General features: G+C 48.9%; 1 protein-coding gene across 2 annotated transcripts in view; it reads left to right on the top strand.

Moving 5' to 3' along the window:
- SPOCK2 (SPARC (osteonectin), cwcv and kazal like domains proteoglycan 2) overlaps positions 1-12,734 on the top strand; it is a 259,238-nt gene extending 246,504 nt beyond the window's left edge. For both annotated transcript variants that reach the window (XM_075348930.1, XM_075348931.1), the window contains exon 10: positions 12,165-12,734. In XM_075348930.1, coding sequence (XP_075205045.1) covers positions 12,165-12,310 — 146 coding nt within the window. In that variant the 3' untranslated portion in view covers positions 12,311-12,734. The remainder of the gene's footprint in view (positions 1-12,164) is intronic.
- Positions 12,735-16,758: the final 4,024 nt, after the last annotated feature.

The raw sequence follows: 16,758 nt of genomic DNA, 5'->3' as shown, positions 1-16,758 counted from the left end.
GATTTGTGGAGAGGCACACATCAATTGTCAGACGCTCCTGATTTATTAAGAAGCAAGCCCCTCTTTAAGATCAATTTACCCCAATAAACTGTATTATCTTGTCAAAACTGGGCATGAACATCACCGGTCTTCATAAGTTAAGGCCTTCGTTATTTTTCCTGAATATATGTACAAAAAGTCTTTAGGTATATGTGTTTATATGTGTATGCAATAAGCATTTATTGCTCAGTATGTGTGTGTTGTGCACATGTATGCAATATATATATATATATATACAGTATCTCACAAAAGTGAGTACACCCCTCGCATTTTTGTGAATATCTGATTATATCTTTTCAACACTGAAGATATGACACTGACACAATGTAAAGTAGTCAGTGTACAGCTTGTACAGCAGTGTAAATTCTAAATAACTCAACACACAGCCATTAATGTCTAAACCGACATCCGGCAGCACTCATGCAGCCCCAAAAAATGTCACTCTAAGGGCACGCTCACACGAGCGTGAAAAACGGACGAGTGCAATGAGAGAAAATCTCGTATTGCACTCTGACCAATGTTAGTCAATGAGGGAGAGCAGTTGGTCAGCTTTTCTCGCATCCAGATTTTGGATGCGAGAAAAGTTGCAACATGCTGCGATTTTCTTCAAGAGCCATATCACTCGTACCTATTCAAGTGAATGGGTGCGAGAGAAACATCGGACTGCACTCAGATGTTATTGTTGCATGCCATCCATAGGCAGTGCTGGCTCCCCCCCTTTTTGCGTTTAAATGGTCGGTGGTTGACCCTCACTTTGCCATACATGCCCAGCGTGGTTTGCAAATTCCTTGTGTTGCGATCAAAATTCATATTAGTGCCTGTTCACACACAGCCACCGCCTCCTGTTCCACAGGCATCATTATTTAAGCATCATCTTCCTGAGCCTGTTCTGTCCTCATCCATGTTTGCTGGTCTGACACTGTGAGGGCCAGTTCTAATATTGTGCTGGTGTGTGTGGCTTCGCTACATATGCTGGCACCTGGGCTGCCTGTATTTGCAGTGTCATTCCTTGCAGCATGGGAGCGGTTCAGACATGTCTCAGGTATGTGTTGTTTTAATATGGTCCTGCTCATTATATGAGACCGTATGGTACAATAGTAATTTATAATATAGAGTAGGGACCCCCTATAGAGATTTGCCATGACGTGACAGGGGGGCTCAAATCATTGATCAATCATTTGCTAAAAATCTCATTGAATTGTTACAGTAGGAATGAATTTGTGAACATTACACTTTTTATTGTTGCATGCCATCCATAGGCAGTGCTGTCTCCCCCCCTTTTTGCTAGTGTGAGTCCAGCCTTACCACCATGCTTGACTATAGGCAAGACACGCCGCTAGCAACAAAAGTGAATACACCCCTAATTGAAAATGGCTATATTGTGCCAAATTAACCATTTTCCCTCCCCGATGTCTTATGACTCATTAGTATTGCAAGGTCTCATGTGTGAATAGGGAGCAGGTGTGTTATATTTAGCGTTATTGCTCACACACTCTCTCATACTGATCACTGAAAGTTCAACATAGCACCTCATGGCAAAGAATTCTCCGGGGATCTGAAAAAAAGAAATGTTGCTCTACATAAAGATGGCCTAGGTTATAAAAAGATTGCCAACACCCTGAAACTGAGCTGCAGCATGGTGGCCAAGGCCATTCAGCAGTTTAACAAGACAGTTTCCACTCAGAACAGGCCTCGCCATGATCAACCAAAGAAACTTAGTGCACGTGCTCAGCATCCTATCCAGAGCTTGTCTTTTCAAAATAGATATGAATTCTGCCAGCATTGCTGCATAGGTTAAAAGGGTCGGGAGGAGGGAGTCAACCTGTCAGTGCTCAGACCATACGCCACATACTGCAACAAATTGGACTGCATGTCCATCCTCCCTGAAGTAAGCCTCTTCCAATTATGATGCATAAGAAACCCCGCAACAGTTTGCTTAAGACAAGCAGACTTAAGGCCGCTTTACACGCTGCAATATCGGTACCGATATCGCTAACGTGCGTTCCCGCCCCCATCGGTTGTGCAACATGGGCAAATTGCTGCCCGTGTCGCACAGCTTCAGCCGGACCCGTCACACATACTTACCTTCCCTGCGACGTTGCTGTGACCGGCAAACCGCCTCCTTTCTAAGGGGGCGGTCCGTGCGACGTCACAGCGACGTCACTGAGCGGCCGCCCAATAGAAGCGGAGGGGCAGAGATGAGCGGGACGTAACATCCCGCCCACCTCCTTCCTTCCGCATTGGGGCCGGCGGCAGGTAAGGAGTGGTTTCTCGTTTCTGCGGCGTCACATAGAGCGATGTGTGCTGGCGCAGGACCGACGAACTACTTCGTACCTGCAGCTCCAACGATATTCGAGAATGGACCCCCATGTCACCGATGAGCGATTTTGCACGTTTTTGCGACGATGCAAAATCGCTCATAGGTGTCACACGCAACGGCATCGCTAAGGCGGCCGGATGTGCGTCACAAATTCCGTGACTCCAACGACTTCGCATTAGCGATGTCGTAGCGCGTAAAGCCCGGTTAAGGACATGGATTATTGGAACCATGTCCTGTGGTCTGATGAGACCAAGATAATCTTATTTGTTTTAGATGGTGTCAAGCATTGTGGGGGCAACCAGGTGAGGCGTACAAAGACAAGTGTGTCTTACAGTCAAGCATGGTGGTTGGAGTGTCATGTTTGGGGCTGCATGAGTGCTGCCGGCTGTGTGGAGCTACAGTTCATTGAGGGAACCATGAATGCCAATATGTACTGTGACATACTGAAGCAGAGCATGTGTCGCGGGCGGAGGAGGGGACGCTGCACTCTCCCACTGCTCGGGTCCGGCTGCTGCTGCTCAGTGGTGGCTCGAGCGGTGGGCCGGATCCCGGGGACTCGAGCGGCGTTCCTCGCCCATGAGTGAAAAGGGGGAATTGATTGTGGGGATTTGATATTGTCCGTGACGCCACCCACGGTTGTGGTGAGATTGGTGACACCACCGCTGCTCTGGACGGGGATCCCGGGAGCGATGACAGGGAGCAGCCTGGATGTTAGTTCTCCCCTCCGTGGGTAGGGGGGATTGGTTGTCCCGGGGCCCGGTGAGGGGGTAAGGATGGATGGCAGGCGGGTTACAGGGCCTGGTGAGGTGCAGGGTCGCAGGGGCAGCACTGTGCTGCACGGCACGGTGGTACTCACTCCGCCAATTATGAACACAGAGTCTCCGGTAAAACAAACGGCTGGATGGACGGGTCCCACAGACGGCTGCGGTGTTTCTCCTCCCGGCAGGTTGATGGTGACTGCCTTTCCCTGCACCTGTGTAGTGTGTATGGTTCCAATGGGTTCCCACCGGTAACCCGCTCCCCAGCTTGGATATGTGCTGAAGGAGCCCCTTTTGCCCGCAGGCTCTGGCCCTGGGAACTTTAGCCTTGGCGGTGACTGTGTTTCCCTATAACGGTTGGACTGTTGCCTTCTATCGGGACTTGGCTGCTGGGAAACCCAGGAGGTTCCCTTCGCTAACGGATTTGACAAATTACACGGCGACTCCTAGCCTTGTCGGGGTCCGTAAGCCCCTGCCGGATGGTGCTGGCTTCTCTTTGCGTACCGGTCCGGTACCGCCGGGTCACCGCCCGTCCATGGTCCTTACGACTAGCTCCAATAGGCCTCTCCTGCAGACGGTCACCACCGTCTGCCAACCTTGCTGTTCCGTCCGGCCCACACACCCGAACCACTTTCTGTCTGCTCCTCTACCACTTCACTCCTTCCACTTCAAACTCTAAATCTCAACTCCTTCCTTTTCCCGCCTCCAGGACTGTGCACTCCTCGGTGGGTGGGACCAACTGGCTGGCCCACCCCCTGGTGTGAACATCAGCCCCTGGAGGGAGGCAACAAGGATTTTGTTTGACTTAGGTGTGCCTGACCGGGGTGTGGGGTGTGTTGGTGTAGTTCCTGTGACGTCCTGGCTTGTCCAGGGCGCCACATTCCCCCTTAGTAAAATGCAGACCGTCCGCGGGCTGCCCGTCCATCACCGGTTTTATTTTCACAACTGAAAAGAGATAAACGGTAAAACACATAATACAAGTATATTAACTCTTCCCACATCGGGAGGCACATTTCTTAAACGTTGCTAACGGTAACGGCTTCCGCTCTCTTCCACCCAAGCAACCTGGCCCTGATGCTGCCCCTAAGCAAATGGGCAACACACCTTGACCCCAGTCCAGCACAAGTTACTCGAGCGGGTTCTGTCCTTTTCAGGGGACCCACGTCCATGGGGAACCCCTGAAACCCCCGGAGGATCGCCACTGGTTGCGGTAGTGGCGGGCCTGGGCCATCTCTTTCCTCCAGGCCCATCCTCCTAATCAGCCTCTCCGGAGGCGGTAACGGTAAAGCCATAAAAACATATCTATTTACACACCACAAGTTCGTGGTTGCCCTGCCAGTTCTCGGGCTTGTCCGTAGCAGTTTCTACACATAACTTGCAAACAGTCCCCACGGGGACAACAGTTGCCGGCAACGACCGGTTAAAATCAGGGTTGGCCAATCAGGTGACATCTCGGTTAATTCTTCTCTTATCATTCTTTAAAACTTTCAAAATGGTACTTTCAACACACAAAGTCCCCCCTTTAAAGAGTAGTTTCCCTGTACCTAAGTGGGGGTCTATCTAGGTTGGGACGAGTGGACCTCCGGGGTCCGGTGTCAGTGGTGACAGGCAGTGGGGCAGAGGGAACCATCAGTTCCTCTTCCCTGCTATCGTGTGGGGCAGGCGGAGGCATAGGGGAGCTGGGTACAGGTTCATCCCTGGGCACTGGCTCATGGTTGACTACTTCCATCACTTCCTCATCCACGGGTTGTGGGAACAGTATCACTGGAAGAATCACCGCGCCGTTCTGTGTAGGCCAGTCTTCTGGGAAATCACCCATCCTGGTGTGGATTACCTCTTTTGCCTTCTCCACCGGTCTGGGAACCGGAGCTTCAGCCGCTACCCTCAATGCTGGTGGGCACCTCTTTAGATGGTCACGGGAAACCGTGGCCAAAGTTCCCCCCTGGTCACGACTGATCTGGTAGGCATTCCCATTCTCCCATCCTGTGGGCTGTATGACATACGGGCTTTGCTCCCATTGATCATCCAGCTTGTGGGTCCTCCTTTTTCGCTTCAGCACTACATCTCCAGGCTAGAAGGGACCAGCAGACGCCTTCTGGTTGAAGCGCTGCTCCTGTTGTTCCCGACTCCGACTCAAGTTCTTTTCAACATACTCCTGGACTTGTCGGTACTGCACCCTCCGCCGAGTGTCCCATTCAGCTGTCGAAGGGAGTGCTTCCGGGGCTTCCAATCCCATGTCCAGATCCACCGGTAGTCGGCCGGGGCGAGCCCTCATCAGGTATGCTGGGGTGCATTTCGTTGAGCTGGAAGGGATATTGTTGTACATATCGACCAGGTCAGGTAGCTTCTCCGGCCACAGGTTCTGCTCTTCTAGCGGCAACGTCTTAAGGAGGCCCAGGACCAGGTGGTTCATCTTTTCACACATGCCGTTGGTTTGGGCATGGTAAGGTGTGGTCCGGATTTTCTTGCAGCCGTACAACTGGGAAAATTCTTGTAATACCTCCGCTTCAAAGGCCGGGCCTTGGTCAGTAAGCACCTTCTCAGGGTATCCATGTGGTCGGCAGAAATAAGCCTGGAACGCTCTAGCGGCGGTACGGCCAGTTAGGTCTTTGACTGGGACAACCACCATGAACCTTAAATAGTGGTCTACAATGGTTAGAGCATAGCCACTTCGGCTGGGGGTGAGCTTTCCAGGGCAACCAGCTCCAGCGGTTGATGTGTAACGATCGGGTATAGGGGCACCTTCTGGCTAGCCTCATCCTTCCTTCTCAGCGTGCAAGGGCCACATTCTCGGCACCAGGCCTCTACAGATTCCCGCATTCCACTCCAATAGAACCGCTCTCTCAACAGCATCTCTAGTTTCTTCCATCCTAAGTGTCCAGCACCATCATGGTATGCTTGCAGGACGGTGGGCACGTTAGCTTGGGGAATCACCAACTGGCGGATCTTCTCATGGGTCTTTGGGTTAATCAGCTCACGGTACAACTTCCTCTGGTGTAGATACAGCCGGGTCCGTTCTTGCCACAGGCGTTGGGCTTCGGCTGGGGCGGCAAGGTCTATCCCAGCAGCGCCTTGTTCCACTAGGATCTTGACTAGGCGGACAGCGGGTGCCTGGTCCTGAGCTTCTTGCCACTCCTGGCTGGGCAGCGGGTCCATGTTTACCCGTTGTTGATTGACATGCACCTTCTCAGTTGGCGGCCGATGAAATGCGGGCAACTCAATCTCTTCGAGGTCGTCATCCTCGGGTCCTTCTTCCGACAGGTGGGGCATCCGAGAGAGTGCATCGGCATTAACGTTGGCATGGCCGGCCCTGTACTTGATGGTGAAATCGTAGTTGGCTAGCCTGGCCACCCACCGCTGCTCCAACGCGCCCAGCTTGGCTGTGTCCAGGTGGGTCAGTGGGTTATTATCCGTGAAAGCGGTGAACTTAGCTGCTGCCAGGTAATGGCGGAACCGCTCGGTGATAGCCCACACCAGTGCCAGGAGCTCAAGTTTGAAAGAGCTGTAGTTCTCAGGGTTTCTCTCAGTCGGTCAGAGCTTTCGGCTAGCATAAGCAATCACTGTTTCCTTTCCGTCTTGGACCTGGGATAGGACTGCCCCCAAGCCTACATTGCTGGCATCGGTGTAGAGGATGAAGGGGTGGCTGTAATCAGGATACGCTAGGATTTCTTCTCCGGTCAGGGCCGCTCTCAGCTGGCGGAAGGATTCCTCATGCCTTTCTTCCCACACCAGTGGGGCTCCTAGGGGTCTACCACCTTTGGTCTGTCCCACGAGGAGGTCTTGCATGGGGGCAGCCATCTTCGTGTACCCCTTGATGAAGCGACGGTAATACCCGACCAGGCCCAGGAACTGCCTCACTTCCCTCACCATGGTCGGCCTCGGCCAGTCCTGGATGGTGGTGATTTTCTCGGGGTCAGGGGCGACACCTTCTGCACCAACCACATGCCCTAGGTACTGCACTCTGGGTTTCAGCAGATGACACTTTGAGGGCTTCAACTTCATCCCATATTTAGCAAGGGACGCGAACACCTCGGCTAGGTGCTCCAGGTGGGCTTCATATGTCTGGGAGTACACAATCACATCATCCAGGTACAGCAAGACGGTCTCGAAATTTAGGTGCCCCAGACAGCATTCCATCAGCCGTTGGAAGGTTCCAGGGGCATTGCACAGCCCGAACGGCATGATATTAAACTCGCAGAGTCCCATAGGGGTGGCAAATGCTGTCTTTTCTCGGTCTTCTGGCGCCATAGCCACCTGCCAGTACCCACTGGTGAGGTCAAGGGTGGAAAAGTAGTTAGCGGTTCTCAGCGCAGCCAGGGACTCCTCAATGCGGGGCAGAGGGTAAGCGTCCTTATGCATTATCTGGTTAATTTTTCGATAATCCACACACATCCGGTGCCATCCTTCTTCTTAACCAGTACCAATGGGGCGGCCCAGGGACTACAGCTGTCCCTAATAACCCCTGCCTCCTTCATGTTCCTCAACATGTCCTTGGCACATTGGCAGTGTGCAGGGGGAATAGGCCTGTACCTCTCTTTGATAGGGGGGGTGCTCACCGGTGGGGATATAGTGTTGTACCCCTTTAATCTGCCCAAAGTCTAGGGGATGTTTGCTAAAAACTCGCTCGTACTCCCGTACCACCCGGTATACCCCTTCTTTGTGATGTGTAGGGGTATCGTCAGTGCCTACGTGTAGCTGTCGGCACCACTCGTCTAACTCCCCTTGGGATGGGTGAGTGCTGGCAGTGGTTGGTGAGGTTGGGGGAACGGCCTCTCGGATGGTGTGGGGATCCAGAGTGAGCAACTTGGCAAGGGTAGCGTACCGGGGAAGCCTGACTTCTTCCTCCCCGCAGTTCAGCACCCTCACGGGCACTCTCCCCTTCTTTACGTCTACCACCCCTTGGGCGGCCATTACTGTGGGCCAGAGTTCAGAGGGCATGGGTTCTATCATGGCGGGGTAGTCACGCCCCTAGGGCCCTACCACTGCCCTACACCAAATCATCATCTCGCTCCTGGGAGGTATAATCAAATGGGCAACATCCATCACTCTCACCCCACCAATCTCTCCTCCTGTCGAGTTCACATGTTGGCGGTACATCAGGGCTCGGATCTCACGCTGCACAGCTCTCTGTCGGCTCCCCGCCGCCGTGGCGGCCAGCTGCTGCAGTAGGGTCAGCACGTCACTCATACAGTGCTCCATCACGTTAGTCCCTAGCACTACCTTCGGGTTATGATCACTGATTTCATTCATTATCACAATCATACCCTGGTGTTGCAGTTCAGCTCGTCCCATAGTCATGGCCACTTGTTTGTACCCCACTTGGGTCAATGGGAGTCCATCAGCAGCAATCAGTGTCATACTGGCGTCTGGGGGAGCCACTTCGTCTTTTCTCCAATACCGTTGATACAGTGTGTATGGAACAGTGGTTACCTGTGATCCAGTGTCCAGGAGAGCCATCACCGGTATGCCGTCCACGGCCACGGGGATGATGGGCCGGGCCCCGATGTACCGGTCCCGCCAGTCTGGGGGGCCATGGGGTTCTTCTCCTGAGGATTGGCCTGTGGCCCCAGGGGTTGCTCGTTTAACGGACACCCTGGGGAGTAGTGGCCGGGTTTGCTGCACCTGTAACAGATCAGGGGTCCATACCGTGAGTCAGTGGCCCTTCTCCGCTGCATCCAGGGGACGTCCTCAGGGCTGTCGGCGAGCTGCATCTTCACCGGGGCCTGGGATCTGGTCGGAGGCTGGAGTGCGGCGAGGATCTTAGCGAGGTCCCCATCCATGCGGCGGACCTGAGCAGCGAGTTCTTCCATCGTTCCGCTTGGGGCTGCAGGTACTGGAGGTGCTGGTGGGGTAGGGGCCACCACGACGGGAGCAGTCTCAACCAGCCATGGGGCTGGCTCAGGGGCTTCCGATGCGGGGGGTTGCAGGGCTTTGATGGCCCGTTCCTTTAACACGGCAAAGTCCACATCAGGGTGCTCTAGGGCCCACAGCCGAAGTTGTTTGCGGTCCTCTGAGGACCTCATCCCCTGCACAAACTGCTCACTTAACATTTTGTTACTGTCCGCACTGTTGATGGTGTCCACCCGCTTCAGTGTGCGGAGTGCGGTTTGCAGGCGCATAGCATTGTCCCGAATGCTATCCGCGGGCCGTTGCCGGCATTGATAGAACTGCATCCGCAACTCTGCCTCGGTACGGGTCTCAAAGGCAGTCTGCAGCTTCTTAAAGATGGTGGCTACAGAGGACCGGTCCCCCTCGGCCCAGGTCTTTGCCTCTTGCTCAGCCACGCCGGTTAGCTGCCCCTGCACTAGCGCTGCAGGTTGCTTATCAGTCAGGGGGTACAGTTCCAGTAGCGGACTAAGCTTCTTCCGGAAAACCTGCAAGGCATCAGGTTTCCCATCGTACTGCGGCAGCCAGGCAGCTCCGGGCACATAGGGCAAGGAGAACGGCATCACCTGAGCGAGAGCTGGGGCCGCGGTGCCCCCCGCCAGCGCGGCCGGGACCTGGGCGGACCCATTCCCATCTACGGGTACCCCGCGACTGCGACCGCCGCTCCTCCAGCGGCTTCGTCAGGCGCAGACATCTTGTTTCCGTCCCCCTTAGTCTCTTTCCGGCTCCTCCTCTACAGGGGCGGGGTTTAGGCCTTCGCGCCTCCACTGCTCGAGGAGACGCTCGAGCGGGAATTTTTCAAGACGGCAGGGCGGTAAGATCCTGTTCGTGACACCAAGTTGTCGCGGGCGGAGGAGGGGACGCTGCGCTCTCCCACTGCTCGGGTCCAACTGCTGCTGCTGCTGCTGCTCGGTGGTGGCTCGAGCGGTGGGCTGGATCCTGGGGACTCGAGTGGCGTTCCTCGCCCGTGAGTGAAAAGGGGGAATTGATTGTGGGGATTTGATATTGTCCGTGACGCCACCCACGGTTGTGGTGAGATTGGTGACACCACCGCTGCTCTGAACGGGGATCCCGGGAGCGATGACAGGGAGCAGCCTGGATGTTAGTTCTCCCCTCCGTGGGTAGGGGGGGTTGGTTGTCCCGGGGCCCGGTGAGGGGGTAAGGATGGATGGCAGGCGGATTACAGGGCCTGGTGAGGTGCAGGGTCGCGGGGGCAGCGCTGTGCCGCACGGCACGGTGGTACTCACTCAGCCAATGATGAACACAGAGTCTCCGGTAAAACAAACGGCTGGATGGACGGGTCCCACAGACGGCTGCGTTTTCGAGTCCCGGCAGGTTGATGGTGACTGCCTTTCCCTGCACCTGTGTAGTGTGTACAGTTCCAATGGGTTCCCACCGGTAACCCTCTCCCCAGCTTGGATATGTTCTGAAGGAGCCCCTTTTGCCTGCAGGCTCTGGCCCTGGGAACTTTAGCCTTGGCGGTGACTGTGTTTCCCTATAACGGTTGGACTGTTGCCTTCTATCGGGACTTGGCTGCTGGGAAACCCAGGAGGTTCCCTTCGCTAATGGATTTGACAAATTACACGGCGACTCCTAGCCTTGTCGGGGTCCGTAAGCCCCTGCCGGATGGTGCTGGCTTCTCTTTGCGTACCGGTCCGGTACCGCCGGGTCACCGCCCGTCCATGGTCCTTACGGCTAGCTCCAATAGGCCTCTCCTGCAGACGGTCACCACCGTCTGCCAACCTTGCTGTTCCGTCCGGGCCACACACCCGGACCACTTTCTGTCTGCTCCTCTACCACTTCACTCCTTCCACTTCAAACTCTAAAACTCAACTCCTTCCTTTACCTGCCTCCAGGACTGTGCACTCCTCGGTGGGTGGGACCAACCGCCTGGCCCACCCCCTGGTGTGAACATCAGCCCCTGGAGGGAGGCAACAAGGATTTTGTTTGACTTAGGTGTGCCTGACCGGGGTGTGGGGTGTGTTGGTGTAGTTCCTGTGACGTCCTGGCTTGTCCAGGGCGCCACACATGAACCTCACCCTTCGTATTCCAACATGATAACAATCCCAAACACACCCCCATGATGACCACTTCCTTGCTAAAGAAACTAAGGCTAAAAATGCTGGACTAGCCAAGCAGGTCTCCAGGCTTATACCCTATTGAGCACCTGTGAGAAGAGGTTTGTAGTGGCTCCTGTTAAAATCTACTGAACTCCATGTCCAAGAGAGTTAAGGCAGAGCTTGAAAAGTGCTGAAATGGCACTTTAAATTTAAGCTCCCTGCCCACTGTGGTATACTTACCCTCCATTGTTTTCATGTTTTTTTCGGCGCCCCAGTCTTGTGATTGTAACTTCAGACTGGCCGAAAGTCCGAAGCTACATCACAAGCTCTCAGTACAACTGTACGAGAGCTAGAACGAGGCTCTCATACAGTTGTATTGATTTGTGAGCTCTAGCGAGCTCCAGCAAACATTGGAGCTGCCGGCAGGTCACAAATTGCCAGAGACTGACAGGAGCGGCGATGATAGAAGATGAAGACAACGGAAGGTAAGTATAAGACAGGAGTCAGGAGACTTACCGTAGGTTTAAAACACCACTCCAATGGTGCAATAAAAAAAGCTGGAGTGGTGCTTTAAATAACAACCAGGATGTGGGTTTCTTCACTGAAGTTATTTATTGAATCTGTATAACAGTACCATTATGGCTAAACATTTTATTTTAACATGCATAACTCTGGTGACAGGTTCTCTTTAAGTATTTTCTGTAGATTTTTCTACAGCAAAAAACAGAATGTTGTCAGGAAAAATCCTTTAAAATATGCATTTTTATACATTTTTTTAGTGTGTTTTTGATGGTTGAAATCTCACTTTGCATGTATTGTAAAACGCTGCATTTTTTTCTGCCACAGCAAAAAAATACATGAAAAACAAACTAGGCAAAAATGTTGAATGTGAACAAGCTCTAGCCTTTAACTCAATGATGGAACAATGTATGGTAAATGTCCAAGGGTTACATGCTGGTGCACAGCATTTACTCATTCAAGAAATGAATGCTAAAACATTGAAGCTATGTAGATAAAAGAAAAATGGTGGTAGTGGTTCACTTGAGCCTAACAACTAATTTCAACCATGAAACCAAACTGTTGTCTTCTCTTTGTAACCAGATGACGTTGTTGGCTTCTCTGGAGATTTCGGTAGTGGAGTTGGCTGGGAAGATGAAGAAGAAAAAGAAACAGAAGATGCTGGAGAGGAGGCAGAAGAGGAAGAGGGAGAGACAGGCGAGGCAGATGATGGAGGATACATTTGGTAGACCCCGAGCAGCACAGCCCTGTATGGGCCATGCCACCAAGTTTGGAAGACTGCAGTAAATAGTAATCAGATGCCACAGTGATCAGGAAACACAGCTGAATGTACATTATATTTCAACCGAAATTGTGTGTGTGAGCATGCAAGTGTGCCTGTTGACTGACTGCTTTGGAATTGCAGCTCATTTTCTCCCCATAATCTGAGAGCTGTTCTACAACAGACAAAAGAAACACATTGATTCATTTTCCTTTAAATGACATGGAGTTGACAGTATATAATCTAACATTGGATTATGCTATTTGTTATTTCCAGAATCAAGCACACATGTCCGGGACACTGTTCGTTGAGTGAGGAGCTAGTTTTTAGCTGCAAGAGAACAAGAAATAATCTTACATATACTAAACAGTGTTTCTGTAGTTTACAGATGACGAAAGAACATACAGTTGGGTAGGTAGACTATGGGAATACATATCTCAGTGTATATCTTGACTTAAATAGGACCAACCACCAGGATGTTCCTATATAAACTAAAGCCAGTGCTATACTGGCGCAATCATGCTGATTCTATACATACATTTAGTTGTGAGATCGGATGTACACTTTCTGAAATACAGGCAAGTAAAGTTTGTGAAATACATTGTTATTTTATTGATTGAACCAAGCTGAAGAATATCTAATAGGTGGGTCATATTTTGCTAGTTATTCTCACCCCTGTCTGCCTGCCTGTCCTTCCTCCCCCTGTCTTTTCTCTCTCCTTCTTCCCCCTGTAATAACAGAGACAGGGGGAGAAAGGACAGGCAGGCAGACAGAGGCGGGAATAACTAGCAAAATCCGACCCACCTATTAGATATTCTTCAGCTTGGTTCAATCAAATAACAGTGTATTTCACAAACTTTACTTGCTGTATTTCAGAAAGTATACATCTGATCTCACAACTAAAGGTATGTGTAGAATCAGCATGATAGCGCCAGTATGGCACTGGCTTTAGTTGATATAGGAAAATCCTGGTGGTTAGTCCTCTTTAACCTTCATCCGGCTGAGTAGGTACAATTGTACCTATTTCCGTTTTTAAAATTGCAATAACTTTTTTTCGAAAAGCCATAGAGGGCTGAAATTTCGTGACATCTCTGCAGTTTTGGTCCAGAATATATTGGCCAAATTTCAATAAAATATCTCCACCCCCTTCTGAGATAAGGGGTCGAGATTTTTTTGTAAAATTATACAGCTTGACGAAGGTTAAATACTTTTCTCTAGCTTGATGACCAGTCTACACAGGGGCTTAAGACATTGACTGTATATTAGACATTTATGTAAAATTTGTGCTTGGTGATAACTAAATGTAAACTCCACAGCACCTGTAATATAATATCACATTGTTTGGGGAATTACACCATCTTGATTTCCATCGGAAGTAACACGATTTGTAGGCTTCCATCCACAGTTGTTTTCACTTCATATGCTATATATTGCCGATGTCTACCTATACAGACACATTTATCTTCTGCCTTCATTAATATGCGCAGCTTGTAATCACAATCACTGAATTATTCAATTAGATCCACTGTGCTGTATGTGTTTGCCCTCTATATTATGATATCCTTTGACAACAGAAAAATTAATTAACAAATTCAACAGCGCACGTCTTATGACAAAAAAAAATGTGATAAACAGAAACAAACCACTCATCATACACAAGGTGCAAGTGTGTAAAAAAGATCTATCACAAAACGTGTTATTTTTTTATACACATGACATTTTTCTACACAACACAACAATAAAAGGTTACAAAGACAGTTACAATTATGCATTTTTTTTACCAATTTAACTTGTGTACATCAAAAAAAAGCATACATGAAGAACAAGTTGGCCAGTCCCGCTTCTTTGCCATACTGTCCTGTCACAGCCTATAGACAATAATGAGGCTGTTTTGAAAAAAAAAGGAGAAAATTGTTCTCATGTAGGGAATGCCCTTTAGAGGATATGGCATGTGTTATGAATGATTAGCAATTTCTATTTATAGAAAATTTCCTAAAGGCTCCCATACACATAAGATGGTTATCAGCCGATTGTTTGGCAGGCAGCTGTCTCTCTTGACTCCCCGAACATAAGACAACTTGACTTGGCTGAGTGATCCTCTGTTCTTTGTAAGTCACCACCAGACTCCCCTGGAAGCGGCTTGTCTCCAAGGTGAACAAAAGGATCAACCACTAAAATTAAACAGGCCAGATGTTTTTCTCCCCCAACATAATCAGGAGGACTAGTTCATGGTAGAAGGTTTCCATGCCTCAATCCCTTAAACCTGTGATATCTTGGGACAATTCTACATATTTCCTGCAAATCCATCAAGGAGTTTCCATGGAACTGGTGTATTCCTGAATAAACTTTATTGATCATGACATTTAGAGTTAAAGACGAGACGTTTTGGCTATAGATGGCCTTTATCAAGCCATAAATAAGTTACTTTTCTAATGTATGGATTGCTAAAGGCCACTTGGGCCATAACGTTAGGGTTTAAACTTCATATGTTACAATCTACAAAGAAGTCTATTGAGGAAAATTCCCAGTGACTTGGATACTTCTTGTTAGAATCGGGAGGACCCATACGCCTTAGACTGTATGCCGATCTCACTGATATCTGCCGTTTTCTATGACTTAAGTCTAATGTGTATGGGGACCTTTGAACCCAGACATATTTTAGGTATGTCTTTGTAGACATTTCCACCAATTCTAATTAATAAACACGGTGGGCAAAGCCAATAGGCAGACATTTTGACCAATATCAACCTATTCCCCATTATGTCCATGAACCAAAAACACTATTATAACTATATGTGCATATATACATATTACATATATAATCTCTCGATTTTCCTTCATTCAATGCTCTGCATTTGTATGCTGCATTTCCTTACATATAACTGTAAAGTGAAAAGATAATATTTTATAGAAACTCGCTTCAGAACAAGAAAAGTTGGTGATCCGTCTTCAAAGTAGAGCAATACTACAGATGTATTAAAAGATGGATAAATTAATTACTTTCTATGGGAGTTTCTTATTTTTTCACCACCCCTGTGGCTTAGCAGCTTGTTAACAAAAGAATCCATTTACTCTTATGACTTTTCATCCTGACAGCTAAATATTGCAAAGTCCTGGCAGACAACTGTATTGGGAGCCTTGTTAAGCGTTGCTTTATAATATTCATTTTGCCTCCAAGAATATTCTGCCATTGGGATTATTCTCTCATCTTTTTCATTTGCTTCAAGTCATGCCCTGTGGTCTGAAATGTGTGAGCAAATATAAGCCTCATAGAAATGCCCAGCCATAAATTGGTACCATATCAATTAGAATATTTCAGAGAATTATACATTGATGCCATTTCATAACTTCATAACTTTCATCACATCTCTCATTCTGTTACGATCATTTCATTCTGCAGCTCTAGGTATTTTATCTTCCACTGATGGGTCTGTCTCTGCAAATTGGACTATGTAGAGTTGGATTAGACAAACATGGCTGTTTTTTTATCCAACACCACTCTTTCCCATGGATTTCTAGTAGTGCAGCTCACCACTATTTACTTGAATAGTCACATTCTTCAATGATGAGACACAGTCCATGGCTAAGATCATGCTGTTTATGGTCTTCTAATCTCACCCATCTATGTCATTTCTGTGGAAGACATTTGTACATTTATAAAAAATGGTATATGCCATAAATATCTAATAATTATGGGGCCCATCGGTTGGACTGGCACCTGGAATATCACAAACCCTGACTAAATTGGATACCAACTGCCACATCCAAGTGAAAAATGTAAGGTGAGGTGGCAACATATATGCTTGACATGGTTAGGGACCCCTGTTCTTCACATAGCTTTGGGACTCAGAGGCCTATGACATATTAAGTGGATATGCCAAAAATTTCCAAGGCAAGAATATCACCTGGACTAACTAAAGTCATTGGTCGAATAAAGTCATCCAAATATGGGTCAACTGTGGCATCTCGGTTCATTAGAATGAAAAATAAAATCTTCTGCTCAATGGTAATTTTTTGCACCTCCCTCCATCCTGATTCTATACATTTCACTTTTAGGCTTGTATGAAGATTTTGAGTGAAATATTACGATCACTACAAGGAAAAGATGTATTTTATTCGAGTGACATAAATAAAAAGCAAAATTATTACTTATAGCTTATATACTATTATAACCTATTAATTATACTAAAAAGGTAACTTAAAGTGTGTCTTATATCCCAGAATTTAATACTTTGGAGAATTAAAAAAAAAACAGATTAGGATATCTGAAATTGGAGGCAATGGGAAAAATAACCACTAGTGCGGACATGACAGGAATTGATTGGGTTGTGCAGGGAAGTACTATCGTATATGGTGTTATAAAAGGTATTAGGCCATTCTTATAAATAGGGTCTTCACAGTGAAGTCTACATGGAA

The sequence above is a fragment of the Anomaloglossus baeobatrachus genome, chromosome 5, assembly GCF_048569485.1.
Source record: "Anomaloglossus baeobatrachus isolate aAnoBae1 chromosome 5, aAnoBae1.hap1, whole genome shotgun sequence".
Taxonomy (NCBI): Eukaryota; Metazoa; Chordata; class Amphibia; order Anura; family Aromobatidae; genus Anomaloglossus; species Anomaloglossus baeobatrachus.
This window is presented reverse-complemented; position numbering and strand designations above follow the sequence as displayed.